The sequence below is a fragment of the Struthio camelus genome, chromosome 2 (assembly GCF_040807025.1).
Source record: "Struthio camelus isolate bStrCam1 chromosome 2, bStrCam1.hap1, whole genome shotgun sequence".
NCBI classification, from domain to species: domain Eukaryota; kingdom Metazoa; phylum Chordata; class Aves; order Struthioniformes; family Struthionidae; genus Struthio; species Struthio camelus.
In genome coordinates, this window is record NC_090943.1 from 54,657,744 (window position 1) to 54,673,544 (window position 15,801).

A 15,801-nucleotide genomic window follows, 5' to 3' on the forward strand; every position below is an offset into this window, starting at 1 on the left:
AGTGTTCTTGACTCTCTTAGGGGCTTCCAGTAATGAAAGGCTGTTTTTTCGCTGTCTTGGTGTGTTGTGGCTTCATGACATGAAAGGATCTTTTTCACCTCAGCCGTGTGCCCTCTTATTCTGAGTTTAATTATTACTAGGGCTGTGCTTTATGTGGTTTCCCAGCTATAAGAGGAACCTTGGCACAGCTGAACAGTTCTGAACCAAACCAGCTGTTAACTTATCAAACAAGTGACAAGGGTTCAACTGCAAGTGCTGTTAATGAAAAAGAGATAATTCCATGCCCATGATTTTGGCCTTATTTGCTGTTGACCTGGTGCTGACCGCCATGCCACAGCTGATGCCGGTTGCCTGTTTGAAGCAACAGAGAGACCACAATGGGAATCTCCTGCAGCATTGTTAGTAATGCTGGTCAGCGTTCTTTCGATAGAGCAAAAATGCTTTGAAATATCTTGCTTGGGTTTTGAGGAAGACTTTATTAGGTGAATTTTTTAGAGGAGGGTGAAGAGGGAAAGAATGAGTATTGCTGTGACCTGCATGGGCTTGCAGCCCAGTAATTTGAGCTGTGGCATTGGATGCTGACGTTGGAGTGAGCTCAGTTTTTAACGCCTGCTCTGAATTGGACCATCCACGGACAGGAATTTAGGTGGATATATCCACTGTAATCACTCTTCAGCAGAATATGTCAGGCAACGATTAGCCTGGTGCTGGTGGAGTCTAGTGTGGTCTTAGTGCTCGAGTAAGGTGAGAGGGAGGCAGCTTTGAACGTGTACTGCCACTCCCTTGGACGTGATGAGGCTCTGCAACAAGCCAATCAAAAATGAAAAGGGCGTACAACATGCTGCCCATTTCCAGTTAATATGTTCACACTAATCTCAGTGCATGTATGACTTGGTGGTGTACTGCTGAGTTTTTGCATAACGTACACAAACAGCTAAGCTACATGTCATGTCAACATTTAGGCTTCAAAGCTGATTTTAAGCTCTCTATGTAGAGCATTCAGGTCCCATTGGCTTCCTAAAGAGGTATTGGATGCTCAGTGCTTTTGAAAAACGTGCCTTTGTGGTCAGGAGGCTGAACTGGCAATAGCGACGGGACTGTGAGCACCTATTTTTTAAACACTGGTTATCTGCTGTTCTATGTATGCATATAGGTATTCCTCTATTTTAGGTAGGTTATGATAATCCCAAATGGCAATAGTGTTTTTGAACCCGTTTGGACTGTTGTGTCTATGCAGATACCATCTACAGCAGCTTTTCTGTCAGTAAGCGCTAGCAGACTTTGCATGCCTACAGACCATTCTGCAAATGAGTCTCTGTAGTGACCAGGGATCCTAAAATTGAAGCCATATGGAAACTTACTGTGCATATTAAATTGCATGCAGCAGTGTTAACAGCATTTTGATTTGTGGCTGCAAGTAATAAATGAATTATATTAATTTTGTAGCTGCAAGCTAATTTCTCCAGAATTACTTTTTAATAACCAGCATCATGTTCACTGCTAAGATTTAAATACATGTAGGAACAAATCTGAGGATTTTTTTTTCTTTAAAAAAAATTAATGTTAAATTATCATTTGAGACTGAGTTTATTTAATAATTCTCCAGACATTTTGAAGTAAAATGTCATACAGCAATTGAGTGACTTGGAGGCCAGATTACCTATATGTGATGTGGGCGCTGGGATAAATCGCAAGCGAATTGGATAAAGTAAGCAAATAAAGCGTGCTGGACTGCTCATCATGTACTACCACCTTCACACATACTGGCCTGCAGGAGGAAGCTGGCAAATATAATACTGGTTTAGGGTTGTGTGCATGGGGTTATCCCTCCTTGTGGGTAGTCCTTCCTTGCCAATAATTTGTCCTTTTTAGAAGAGATGCTGCTTCCCAGGCATCGCATACATGACTGTAACAATACAAAAGATGATAGCTGGTGTGTGCTTGCAGTCTGGGCTTGCTAGAAATGTGTATGGCCTGTATGAAATATATTGTCTTATGCCATTATGCCCATTAATAATGTATTTAATATATAATATCTCATTTTGCTAGTGTCATTTTTGCCCAGAACGGTGCTGAATTTGAAAGGAGAGTAATTCCCAATACACAAATAGAAAAAAAGAGTATGGGGAATATGACCACAGTATAAGTGAGATATGGTGCTTAGGCAGATTGTATTGTTAGTCTCTCACGGAAGCCACTAGGCACAGCTTAATTGAACCACTGAAGAGCTTTTCCATAAGGCTGTGCCTGTGGTAGAGGCCATTACTCATGGCGGATTCACCATCCTACAGAACGCGCCGACATCTGTGTGAGTACCTGAGGGTATGGGGAATCCATGATTGAGTAAGATGTGGATCTATTGTACAGCGACACATCTCCTCTAGGGCATCTTTTGGAGGCTCAGCTGTTGTGAAGTGCCTGTTAATCCAGCACGAAGGCGGAAGTAACTGTCATGGGGTAGATGACCTGCTGTGCAAAACAATAATGTGGTTCAAAATAGAGATAGAGTGAGTTGTAGCTGGGACATACTGTCCAGGCAGAGCGTGTTGACTTTCCAGCTCATGTTTAACATGCTTGTCCATGGGGAGGTAATTCTGTGAACTTGTCTCCAGAGTTGCTCTTTCTCCCCAGATACTTTCTTACTTGTATTTCCACAAGGCACTGCTGTGCATCTAGCACTGGATTACTCTATCCTCTAGGAAATAGCTGGTCGTAATGCTGGTGGCACGTGCTCACATCCTCCATCACTCGCTACGTTGGAGCTGTGTTTCTGTGGTTGCAACATTTGCCATTCTGATTTCTGATTTTAGTCATCTTAAGCCTCTCCTAAAGGAAGAACATGAGATGGGGCATGGGGAACGTTACCTTTTTAGCTGAATTTGCATTGTGTTTGCATTGTATGAGGGAAAAACTGGGTGCTTACAAAGAGTGAGAATATGTGAAATTTAGGAACGGAGGGAACACGATAGTTCTGTCTGGTTTGAATCCATGCGCTGAAAGGCTGTGTAGCTAAATACCTGGGAACTGATGACTGGGCAGACTGAATGGCTGTTCAACTCACTGTCTATCACACTCCTAAGTTTTGCACCCTTTTGTCACCAAAATTAGTACAGCTGCATACATTTACTCCAATGTTTCCCTCATTTTCTGAGGGGGCTGTGTAAAAAGAGCTTTCCAGCGGGTATATGCCTGCTTCTCTGCATGTACATACTGATGGGGATGAAGTGAACCAAAATGATTATTATGTCTATTGTAGGAAGCATTTCAGTATATTTACTTTTCTAAAGTAATTGCCGTTATCTAAACAAGGGTACCAAACACAAAAACAGTTCTCTTTGTAAACCCAGAGGGAAAGGGCTTTACTGTGTTGACTGACATGGACTCTCCCTCAGAATGCAGGGACAGAACGGCAATTGATTAATTATTAAAATTAGCAGGAGCTCTACTTTTGCTGTTACCTTAGCGTCTGGACGATACTTTTCTTTCCTGCACACACTTCTGGTACGGGGTAAATATTCACTAGTATTCACATGGGCTTCTCCCTGGATCCTGAGGAAGGTCCCATCGTAGTTTCTTTGTTTGCAAGCTGTCTGCCCAACAGAAATGTCATTTCACTAGCATCTAAGCATTATGCAGCTGCTCATGTGGCTGTAAATAAATAACATAGTGGATAAGGCTACGTTTAGCTTCCCATGTGATTTAGAATCCAATCTGGTATCTGCTGACCTCCACTGGAACAAGAGCAGACCAAGTCCTCATGTCCCTGCTTTCAAGAGTATAAAATTTATGTTATAATCTTTGATTTAACCTGGATTCTGTACCGGTGCTAGGACTTTTAATCCTGATTATTATCCTTTTCATTTGCAAATATAATGTTCAAGCACTTCAAAATTTATAGCCTTTTATATTTGGATATACATGTAGACCAGGAAATTTCATCTTTCTGAAAAATTCTACTTAACGTATTAATCAGCTCCAATCCAAAAAAAAAAAAAAAAAAAGTCTGCTTAGTAATGCTTTACAGAAAAAGCCCAGAATATCCGAACGAGGAATGTACAATGTTGACTAGGCTCTGGACATTTAGGGGGGAAACTGAATATCCTGGATAAAAAGATAGATCATAAAGGCTGCTTTTTTGCTTCAAACTTTTTTTTAACCTCCTCAACTAGCCCAGAATTTCAGCAAAAACTAGAATATGACTTGCTTCTGTATGGTTTATTCTACATTCACAGTATCCTAGAATTAAAGAGTGCAAGTAGTGCAGTTACAGAGATAGATGTGGAAGCCTAAGGAGCTAGTGACAAAGAAAAACAGTCAAGAGAAAGCAATGTTTTTGGGGGAGAAGGGGAAGGAAATCTCTTTCTAACTCTGTAACAACCTTCGTGGGGAACGCCAGTGCAAGGCTAGTTGCAAGTCCTTACCCACGTTGCCGGCATAAAAAAAGGAAAAGATAAAAAAATCCAGAGTGTTTTTGCCAGTGAATTTGGCTTTCCTTTCCCTTTTCCTAGCTTATTCTTGCACGTCCTCTGTGGCAAGGGGGGTGCTCTGCAGGAAAATAGGCCATCCTCTTGGCATAACGTGAAAGAATTTTGCAAGACGACTCGCTCAGGTCTTAGCGTGAAGTGGAGAGGGCTTGCGAGTGCAATTCTGCATCCCAGCCCCTTGTACGGCAGTTGGATTTGTATCAGTGAGACACGACAGGTCTGCCCTTGAGATTGAGCGGTGGCACGGTGCCAGCTGTTCGCCACGCTGATCCGTTTCTCTCCGGAGCAAAATCGCAACCTGCTGCTGTGGTTCAGCTCTGGGTCAGACCCCAGCCAGGCTACTAGTGGGTTTTGGGTTTGGAAGTTGTTGAGATTGTATAAGGAGAGTTGCTTTCGTTTCAGTTAGCCTGAAGTAGCACCTTCTCTGCTGTTTGTACATGAAATGCTGTAGGATTTGGGTACCCTCAAAATAAACCTGCTTTGACCGTGAGTACGGACCATAAAATATAACAATAGGTTTGAGTCAAGCTAGATTTGCAGTCTGAAACACAAAAACATGCAGCTACCCTTTAATTTAGGCAAATATTATTTGCTTTTGCAAGGAAAGATTCTGCCATGTGTTTCACTGGGATTTCATTCATCTTTATTGATGGCATTTCACTTAATTTGCTGCCATTTGAGAGCCCTAAAGGCAAAGGGGCGAAGAGCAGAGTAAAGCAGGGGTAAAAATAGGAGAGGGAATTGCTAGTATGAAAAAACCTGCCATCATGTTTGTGTCTGTGCAGTCTCCATACATTTAAAAAATCTTTGTGCAGATAGCTATGAAATGAAAGAACACAGACAATCCCAAAGGGAGCACAGCCAGGACGTGTCTTAAAATGAGTGTATTCTTACTGTACTGCAGAAGAGCTTGCAGAGCTCATCTGAGGTCTGGCAAAACAGTGGTTACCCCTCCCTCTGTCTTCTGAATTGTGCTGGGATTTGTGGGAATTTAAATTTAAATTTTACCTCGTGATGTATTTTGAGAAGGATTTCAGAGGTGCACCCTGGCATTAGCCAGTCCACGCTAGTCTGCAGTTACTGGTTAGCCTAAAACTGTAGAAGAAAGGGTGCAAACCCGGCAGTGTGCTGTCACGCCTCCCACCCCTTTTCCGATCAGGAGCACCCCTGTCTTCAAACAGGGCTGGCTGAAGTCCTGGAACATGATGTATAGTATCTTTTCCAGTGTTTTTATTAGAAAACAAAAATTTTGTTTTGCTTGCCCTGGTCTGACTTCTTTGGGCATCTTTTTTTGTCCCCTTGATGGAAAGAGGATGTTAGGTTAGATGGAAGTTTAATGTCAGCCAGTACAGCCATTCCTATATTCTTACATAATAAGTATATTTCTGATACCATAACAACATCCAGTGCTTTTAAAATATTACTAAAATGTTAGTCTGGGAAATAATACATGGCAAAGAGTTCCACTATGTAAAAACAAAAGAAAACAAACAAAAAACACCCACTACTGATGAAATAGCTTTTCTTCTGTTAGCTTTGGGGTTCCCTCCTTTAGACTCGACAGAAGGCTTCATTACTCCTGTGCTAGAGGACAGGGGAAAATAGAAACTTCTCACCTAATTTTTCTGGAGCAGTTGCTATTTTACATATTTTTATCCTCAAGGAAGCAGAGGCAGTTAAGAGGAGAACAAGACAGGCAGAAATGAGCAGCTTTGTTTTGCGATATGAATGGGGTTGAAAGGAGACGAACCTTGTGACACGGAGACTGGCTAAAGAACCCCCCGGCATTTGTGCCTGTGGGATTGAAGCATTAGAAACTTCTTGCTGCTTGGATTTGTTCTCTCAGCTAAAGCAACTTCAAAGGCTCTTACAAACCACTTAAGAGCTCAGAGCCCTTGTGCCCTGTACCTGGCCAGCTAAAGAGCGTGGAAATGTTTCTGTCTGCTGAGCGTGTGAAAGAGAAGGTATGTGAGAGAGCCCAGGTGCAAGGGAATTCCCTATCTCGATATCTCTAAATATTCCATAGCCTCCTAGACAGGGAACGCTGTCGTCTTTTTTTTTTTTTTTGTGATGCTATCTCAATATTTTTCTTTGACTTGCTCTATTATTTATTCTGGCCCGACTTCCCAATTTGCAGTGCCCTGAGCAAGTGTGGTGACCGCCTTGAGCTACCAGAGGGGGAATCTGGCTGTGAATTGCCTCCCCATCTGTCATGGAGCGAGAGAGAAAGATCTGAACTGGCAGTGATTTTTTTCTCCCTTCCTCTTGGTTCTACTGCCAGAAGGGGAAACTGGAACTGGCCCATGAGTTATTCAGTTAATATGGGGCCACAGAGCTGGAGACCCCCAGATCGCAGAGCCTGAAGTGCTAACACCCCCTTGGGTGCCCGCTAAATATATTGTGACAGGCATTTAGTTCCCTTGGTGCAGAACTTTACAGCTGCTTCGTCGCTTCCCTCTCGACTTAGGCAAATGCACCCTTCTCCGATTCGGCAACGCTGCTGTCGTGGACTGCGTGCTCTGAGGTGCTCGGCAAAGTTTCAGCCTCCTGGAGGAGGCCTGTCTTGCAGAACGTCACTGGATAAGTTTTCTGCAAGTGCTCAGTGGGAGAATCCCCCCCAGTCCCAATGGACCACTTGCTCCTGGGTTCACTTGCCTGTAGCTCCTTGTGATATATCAGTATCCTTTTGTAGTTTCTTCTTTGCAACTCTGTGCCAAGGACCGCACACTTCCTTCTCCTTGACCAGCTTCTTTTCCCTTCTGTGTTTGCCTTTTGTCTGCCCATATTTTGCTGCTATTCCAAATTACGTCATATTTAGCAAAAGGAGTTTATTTTATTCTATTCTCTCATTCTCTTTCCCAAACCTCTGCCTTATTCAGTGCAAGACACCTGGGGATGCTTTTGAGCTGACAGTCATCATCATCATCTTTGTCATAATCTCATCCATGGCATAAAACTGCTGCCTGCACTTTGCACAGCTCCTGACACAGATGAAAGGTGAAATAATCTTGAACCAACCCCCTGAACCGTGGATCAAGACTCTGTTTCCAGAACCTTTGTTTTGGAACCGGTATTTGTGTCTAGAGAGAATGTTATTCAAGTAAAACCCCTTGTCCAGTGCTCACACCTTGCGGATTTGGGAGCACCTAGTCCTTGATCCAAATTTTGTTCCTTGGGTGCCTCTTCAGTTGTTGGGATAGCCCTGTCTAACTTAGAAGAGATGGACCTCAGACTGGTTTGTCCTGCATGAGTAACAGCGCCTGACAGCGCAGACTGTTTACAAGAAGTTCTACCAGTGAAATTAGGCACAAGACAAATTATGAGGAAGAAATCAGCCTGTCCCCTCTTCGTCAAGCTGCATAGTCGAAGGAGGGTCTGAGGTTTGTGTGCCATTAACAAACTGTGACCTAGACAGTGATTCAGCCTGAGCTCTGTCTTGCATTTTTAAAGGCAGTTTTTAAAAACGATTCCTGGCTCATTCACAGGATAGCATTTTGGTCCTCGGGGTAAATGCTTGTCAGGTAGCTGTTATTCATCCTGCAAATTACGAGGTCTTACTTACTAACAGATTTAAAGTCCGTTGATTTTTTTTTTTTTAAACTCATTTGTTAATTCCTTTTGTCACTTGTGTAGTTATGTGGAAATGGCTCTTAGCAATTAGAACAGGACTGAAGCTCATCTGAGCTCTGCTCTGTTGAGGTGTGAGTGTCCATGCAGGCTTTCTGTAGGTCCTTAATTTATGTGGTTTGAAAGCACATCTGTAGTTCACTGGTACTGTTGTTTATTATCAAAGATTAAGTTTAGCAGGGACCAGGCCGTCCTGCTCTTTGTAGTTTATGCACTTGCCTAACTTCTGCACCACTCCACACACCAGAGTTTAAAGGCAATTAGTGACCTACGTGCTCAGTCAGAGCCCTTCCCTTACAAAGTTCAGCGTTTGCATTTTGTTGCGATATAAAGTTACCTACTTCCTCTAATCAGTATTTCATTTAGCACATAGCCAGCATACAGCTGCTTCTGAAAACGGTGCGTGCAAGGTTCACCCTGGTAATTCATGATTTCCATCCCCAAATGCAAGCGTTATGGGAGTGCAGGGAAGAATGCTGTGTAGGCAAGACCAAGGGCAGCTGTATACTGTGAAAAAATAAGTATCAGGCAAAATACAGTATCACAGCTAATAGATGTATTTTAAAAGTGGAAACATCTATGTTTAATTGCATTTAAAATACGTAGTGAGAAACCACAGTTATACATTGTTATAACAAACCTTTACATTTGAAGTCAGAATAATACAAAAAAGTGCTGATTATATATGGTCAGAATAACTGAGGCAAATTTTTGACAACATCTTCTAAAATATTAGCATGTGGCCCCTGCCAGCAACACTCTAAAGGTCAGGTTAAATAATCTCAGTGTCAAACACTGATGTAGCTTACCCAAAAAACAACAACAGAAAAAACTGTTTTTTTCTTTTTTCTTTTTTTTTTTGCATAGCTTTCAATATTGCTGCACTCTCACCTCTGCATATTGCAAGCCCATCTCAGTTCTGAGATAATTTCTTTAAAGTTCTGAATATTTTTTTAGTTCAGTTCTCCTCAAATACATAATATATCATTTCTACCAATTATAAATACATCATTTTTATTAATCTGATTTCAATAACATGCATTTGTATAATTACTGTACAATCAAAATAGACATTGACTTTACACAGTGTGTATGCTTTTATTTCAGTGATATTGTTCAGACACACTGCTCAACAAATCAAGCAAACAGGAAAATAAAAAGGAAAAAAAAGGAGGGGAGAATAGCCTCTGGAAGGAAACAGAATCTCACAGTGTTTACAGACAAAAAAATGAAAGGAAAAATACTTATCGGAAAAAGGATTTATTAATACATAGAAAATCCCCACAATAGTTGAAACACACTTTAGAAACTAGTAAACACGTTAAATAGAGTTGTGCCAATTACGCAGTGCCCAAGCATCTGCTTGCTCTTAATTAGATGGGGAGGTGAATGACCACTGTTTATTTTCATTTTCCTCATTAATTATGAAAAACTGCATTTAATTCATCTTGCATGGTGAGAGACTGGCTGCGCAGATGTAAGTCGTAAGGGAAGTGGCTCTCCGTAGGCAACCTGAACATCGAGCTCTGCCCAAGGGGACCCCTGGGTGGCACTGCACAGTAATGCATGCCGTAATTGTAATTTTTGCCGTAGTCCAAGCTTTCTTCTTGCTTCAGGGAAAATATCCCATTATAGTTAATTGGGGGAGGACTTAAGGGACCTTCAAACTGTGGGCTGGCGCACTCGGGGGAAGTGCTCTCATAGAAGGACTCGTAAGCGCTGCAGTAATTGTAGGGTTTCATGGACTTGGCGTTGTCGAGAGTCCCGTGCCCCGGGGGGGTGCCGAGCTCGGGGCTGTGGTAGGGGGGGTAGAAGGTGGAGTAGGGCGACCTGGCGTGGTGGGCACCTTCGCCTGCCTGGCCCATCAGGAAGCTGCGGGCGTTCAGCTGCAGGCATCCCGCCACCAAGTTTGTAGTCGGCTGGGACAGACCCTTGCACAAGTTTTGGACGAACGTGAGCAGGTCGGGTCTCTTGCCAATTCGCAGGATTTCGGAGAGAGCCCAAATGTAGTTTTTGGCTAGTCTTAAAGTTTCTATTTTGGACAGTTTTTGTGTTTTAGAATAACAAGGGACCACTTTCCTTAAATTGTCCAGCGCATCGTTAAGGCCGTGCATCCGGTTCCTCTCCCTAGCGTTGGCTTCTTGTCGCCTGAATTTGATCCTTTCCATTCTTATCTTGCTCGTCTTTTTTTTCCGAAGGCCCCTTCTCCTCGGCAAACCGTTCTCATCCTCCTCTTCTCTCTCTTCCTCTTCCTCCTCTTTTTCCGTGTCTTCTCCAGGAGATCTTTTAATATTCTTTCCCCGGAGCACAATCTGTTTTGAAAAGCTTTCTGGATTCTTCATTTGCTTTTGGTCATCGCTTTCTCTGGAAAACTTTCTGCACATCTGGGATTCTGGCATTACAACAGACTCATCAAATGGTAGTGTTAACATGGTTCTACAATCTTAAGTTACCTGAAAGAATGCCAGCACAGTATTTAAATATTTCCATCTATAAAGTTTACAGACTTACATACACATCCTCATGCACCTGCCATCCGTCCATGTGCACGCTCTATGTGTTTGAGTGCATATGTGTGTGTACAAAAATGCACAGTCTACTTTCCTCTCATAAAATGTTAATTGCAATTGCCGTTTTGCGTGCTTGCTTATTAAAAAATAAAAGCTGCCCAGAATTTTAACATCACTTGAAACATTCAGCATCTTGTCACTAAAAAAGCCACATTTCTTACAGGTAAGTAGAGAGTAAATCAATGTTTAAAATGTACAATTAACTCCCTGCCCATTGATCTAATTTTTTAAAAAGCCCTTCGAACCCTCCCCACCATGGGATTCAAAGAAATGCAAAACGTGATAAAGCAATACAGAAATAGCATTAATCCAAATTCCCCTGGGTGAAAAAATGAGAAGAGCGAGAGCAGTCTTAAAATTGAAAAGTGTCATATCTCTATTAACTGATATTTAAATATTTTAAAATCACTTTTCGACTTATATTTCAAAGTTTTTTTTTCCCCATCCACATTTGCTCTCTCGTGAATCAAGATTTTAAACTCCAGTAAGTTAGTGGGTGAGGAAAAAAAATTAATGGACCCCCCCCCCTTTCCCCAATTACTTATTTAGTAACATAATTAAAAATGAAGTAAGATTTTTATTTTCTAATGACTGATGTGAAAATATATTTCACGTATATTATTTATTTCATTTTAAAACAAAAAGCAGCACTGATCTAATCCTAAACGTATTCAGACTAGAATCAGGAAAGAAAACCTCCCTACCTCTCTTCTTTTTCCACCCCCCGCCCCCCAGCAAAATTCCAAATCACATTATATATTTTGGTTAGAATTAACTGAATCGCTTTTTCTTTCTTTCTTTCTTTTTCTTGTTTTATTTCTTCCTCCCTTTTTTCTCCCCATGAATCAGGGGGGAAAATTCCCTACACGCTATAGCAGTGTTTATGTTCTGCAAGGTTCAGACGTCTCCCTCCAGCTAATATCTGACAGGAAGGGTCTGTGGATTCTGCCTGCAATAGTGCACATGTGTTCAGAATCCAGAATGAAATGGGAAAATAATTTCCTTTACAAATTATTTTGCTTTTGTTTCCAGTTTGGGAGCAGCAGACACTTGGATCCACCGTCCTCAAAGAGACAAGCAAAATGAATGCAGGGACTTTTTAACAGAACAAAACTAAACAAAAACCCCAATAAAAGACTAACTCTCTCAGTATTGTCTACACACTTGCAATATTACATAATACCAATGAAAGTATGCAATTGCATCAGAAGAATAAAATGTTAGGAGGAGTTAGTAGACAGTAAATAGCATACATAAAATACAAGACAATGATACTGTATCTTTAAACACTTGCATGCACACCCAGCACCAACTGAAATATATCTTTATTTGTATTACCTTAGCTTTTTATTTCATTCAACAATCAGTTTTCATTTTTTGCCTTCCAAATCTTTTCAGTCTGAATGTCGCATCGTCTCCTGGAGTCTAGATCTGTGTGTATCTGCACTATCTCATTGATCTCTAAAAAGTGACATTGATGCCAACTGCCAGAGCTGGTACCCATGCCATCTGCTAGTGACGTCACGGGGCAGAGAAAACCACGTGAGCCTTTCTCCTGGGACCTTCATTCTGCACTGATCATCTGGCATCCCTCTAAGTGGGTACCAGCATTCATGTATCAACACAGAAGGTTAGACTGATAGAAAAAAAAAAAAGAAAGAAAGAAAGAAAGAAAGAAAAAAAATCTGCACCAGCATTTCACATACGGGAGGTGCATTTCTACTGGATCTGCTTCTTTTTAGCAGCCTCGCTGCACGCATAGACATGCCAATGCTTGGTGCTACCCCTGCCTACAGGTACGACTGCCCTGTAGTTGTTAATACGGTATTGTTTATACGGCAAGCGCTGCCTTGCATCGCTCTGAGTCCCTGCTGTGCACCTGGTACCCAGAAAAAAAAAAAGCAAGGAAAGGAAAGCAGCAACTGGGAAGTGATGCTGGTACTGTCATGCATAGCACGGTCACGAAAGTAGTTCTTGTTCGATGCTGTCGTGAGCGATTTTGGGGTGTATTTTATTATTACTATTTTTTTGAAGTGCCGTGTGTTGCCCCAGCACACACAATAACAGGAGCGAATCTGCTGCGGGCTCAAAGAAAGCCCTTCATCGTTTTCTTCAGTGGTTTTTGACATCCCCCCCAAAAAAAGGAGTTTGAGGGAAAACTGGAAGTACAACGCGAAGCTTTTGCAAATGCTACCTTTTTCGGGAAGGAGCGGTATGCCCCGGGCAGGCGCACGCACCCGCCTTCGCTCAGCCCCTTCCTACCCCGGTGTGGTGCCACGCGGCGGCACCGGCTCCCTCGGGGAAAGACTCTTGCAGCCATAACTCGGGGGAGTCAAAAGAACAGCCCCTCCTTAGCCCTTTCGCTGTGTGCCTGGCCTTTTGGCGAACATTGCGCTTAAACCTCTCTTAAAAACCGAGGTCTTTGGGAAAGCATCCTTCCTCGCCCTAAACTCCTTCTTCTGTCTGCCCACTTGCCTCTTTTCCCACTCCTTTCTTCGGGCCCTTTTCCGCGTCCCCTCTTCCCGTCAGCTGCCTCTCCCGCACTCCCTGCTCTTTCTGCCTTAACCCTTTTGTCTCTCTCAACAGACAAGAAACTGTTAAGCGGAGCTGACAAAGCCTCTCCGCTGAGCCTTGCCATGGAGCTTATGGCACACCCCACCTTGGCTTTTCAGGAGTGGCGTGCCGCGTATAAGCGCTGTCAAGAGAGTTGCAGGGAGAACGTGTCATCTTAGAAACCTTTTTTTTTTTTTTAAAGTTTGCTTTTATTATTGTCACATATCACTGCTTTTTAGGGACTGAGTAATCTCTATTTTAAAAAGTGAGAGACTGAGCATGCTTTTAGTATTAAAATAATCCCTGGCAGAGCTGCTATTGTTATGGGTCTGTGTCAGCGTTTCCATTATAAATCCTGTTTTTGAAAGGTTTATAACTCATCTGCCTTAATTCACATTGGGCCCAAGCTTGGCATTAATGTTCTCAGCCCCGATCCAATTATTTTGTTTTCACAAAGTTTCATTTAAATCTGTTTGGGCATTTTTTGATTAAAAAAAGAGGCGGCGGTAAAATGTGTGTGTGGAGGGTGTATTATGTGTGTGTATGTGCTTCAGAATTTTAGGGACTCTTGCTTAAGGAGAAAAGAGAAAAAAAAAGCCTCCTCAAACTCTGTATTTTTTATAGAAGTGAGAAATATCAGGTCATTCATTCCTTACGGAGCTCAGGCCTCGTTTTTTTTTTTTTTTAAAGGTAAATGTGTTTGAAGTTACAAAGATGTTAAAACTTAAGTGGCAACTGTTCAAGAGGAGCAAGCACTACACTATTCCTAACATTCATTTCATTTTATACCAAATATTACAATCGGTGTAACAGAGGAGAGGGTAGAATCCCATTATTCTCAATAGGAATTTATATATTAAGGTTTATATTGTGGAAGGTCCTAAGGGTTGTCAACCTTTTCAAGGATTTTGTATATTCAGAGTATTATACAATGCACGATAATCTAAATATGCAAAGTCCTGAGGAACCAAACCCTGTTTCAATGCATACTAAAAATACTACAAGAAATTGAAGGAAAGGTTGACATTGTAGTGGCTCTGTGTTAAGGGAAAGACGGTAAAATTTCTAGCTACAGTTCCCCAACCTCCAAAATTTTCATAAAAATGTTCCCCTCCCTTTTTTTTACTGCTGGCATATTTTTTTTAAACTACTCAAATGTTATTGTAAAATACATTTTTGGACGGCTCTTATACTGCCACTAAAAATAAAATAAATGAATTAGTTTGTGTTGAAGGATTCCCTCCGTAGTAGTAACATTACATTTTTGCAGATTCTTAATCCATCATTTGACCTTTTTAGTATTTTCAAATAAATAGTGGAGAAACAAAATAGCTGAGATATCAAGGTTTAAAAAGCCTCTACTGTGCATGCATAATAACTTTTCATAAGGATTTTTACTACGCATTTTGTATTATGGATCCATGATATGCAAATGTGTACTGCTGTTAATATGCATTCACAGCATACCTCCTAACTGCTGCTTTGCTGTCTACTGCGAATGCATGTTAAGAATAATACACAAAACACAGAATTAAATGCATTCTATAGAATGGCTACAAGCACCAAATGTTACTGAATACATACTGCAAAAATTTTTTCTGTGCCCAAACTGTACAGTTCAAATTATAACGATGGCTCTATTTCAAATGCAATATTATTATGCTACATTAAACACAGCTAAACATTAATAGATTTATTGAAATAATACTGAGTTCAAAGGACTGCAGAAACTCCACCATGCATCGAGGGGACTGACCCAAACTGTGCTGAAATCAATGGGAGTCCTTCCAATAACTTCAATATACTTTAATCGGATCTCCGGGGAATGTTTCCACTTTTTCTTTTTTTCTTTTTCTTTTTCTTTTTTTTTTTCTTTCCATGGTGCTCTCCCACCCTCCCTGGTCTGTAGCTCCAAATCACGCTGTAAAAGAAGAACTGCCTTAAAATTACTGGATGTCTCGATGATGTTTGCTCAGGATGAGTTTCTGATACCCTTGCTCATATGGTTTGGCGTGTCGTAGTCTGGGCCATGCATAGGTAGTAGTGAGACATCGCCTACAGCAGGGGACTCTTCAGAAGGGGGAGAGAAAACTAAATCTAGCCATTTTTTCCCCTCCTCCCCATCTTTCCACTGAAATCACTAAAAGTCACAACAACTTTGCTCCCTGCATGCATAAAGTCAAGGTAACACTCCCACAACGCAAAACTCCTTTTTGCTCACTGCTGCGCTGGAGTGAGTTTTCCTTCCTGCCGCAGCACCCGTGTGAACGGCCCAAATACCTGAGGGGGACGAGAAACACCCGCTCCACACCTGCTTGGCACCGTGTTTGCTGTGTGTGCCAGAGCCGGACCATACACCTGCAACAGTTTCACTGGCCGCTTCTCTCTGCTGGTGCCTTCACTGCTTTGGGAGGGAAACTCTGGTGAAATGTATGCCTGGTGTACCCTAAGTGGTGAGGAGAGGCCACGAGGGGCACCAACTAGATGGACCAACTATAAGGGTAACAATATGAAAAGCAGTAGCTCCTGGCTCCTATCTCCTGCTGACTTCTGAACTCGGAGGAGAT

The 15,801-nt window shown here is 41.9% G+C and overlaps 1 protein-coding gene across 1 annotated transcript; it reads right to left on the reverse strand.

Moving 5' to 3' along the window:
- Positions 1–8,645: 8,645 nt before the first annotated feature.
- On the reverse strand, positions 8,646–12,251 carry NEUROD6 (neuronal differentiation 6). The gene is made up of 2 exons (XM_009679714.2): positions 12,020–12,251; positions 8,646–10,564 (listed from the first exon to the last, which is right to left on the reverse strand). Exon 2 carries the CDS (start codon positions 10,541–10,543, stop codon positions 9,530–9,532), a length of 1,014 nt encoding a protein of 337 aa, XP_009678009.1. The 5' UTR covers positions 10,544–10,564; positions 12,020–12,251; the 3' UTR covers positions 8,646–9,529.
- Between the last annotated feature and the right edge of the window lie 3,550 nt (positions 12,252–15,801).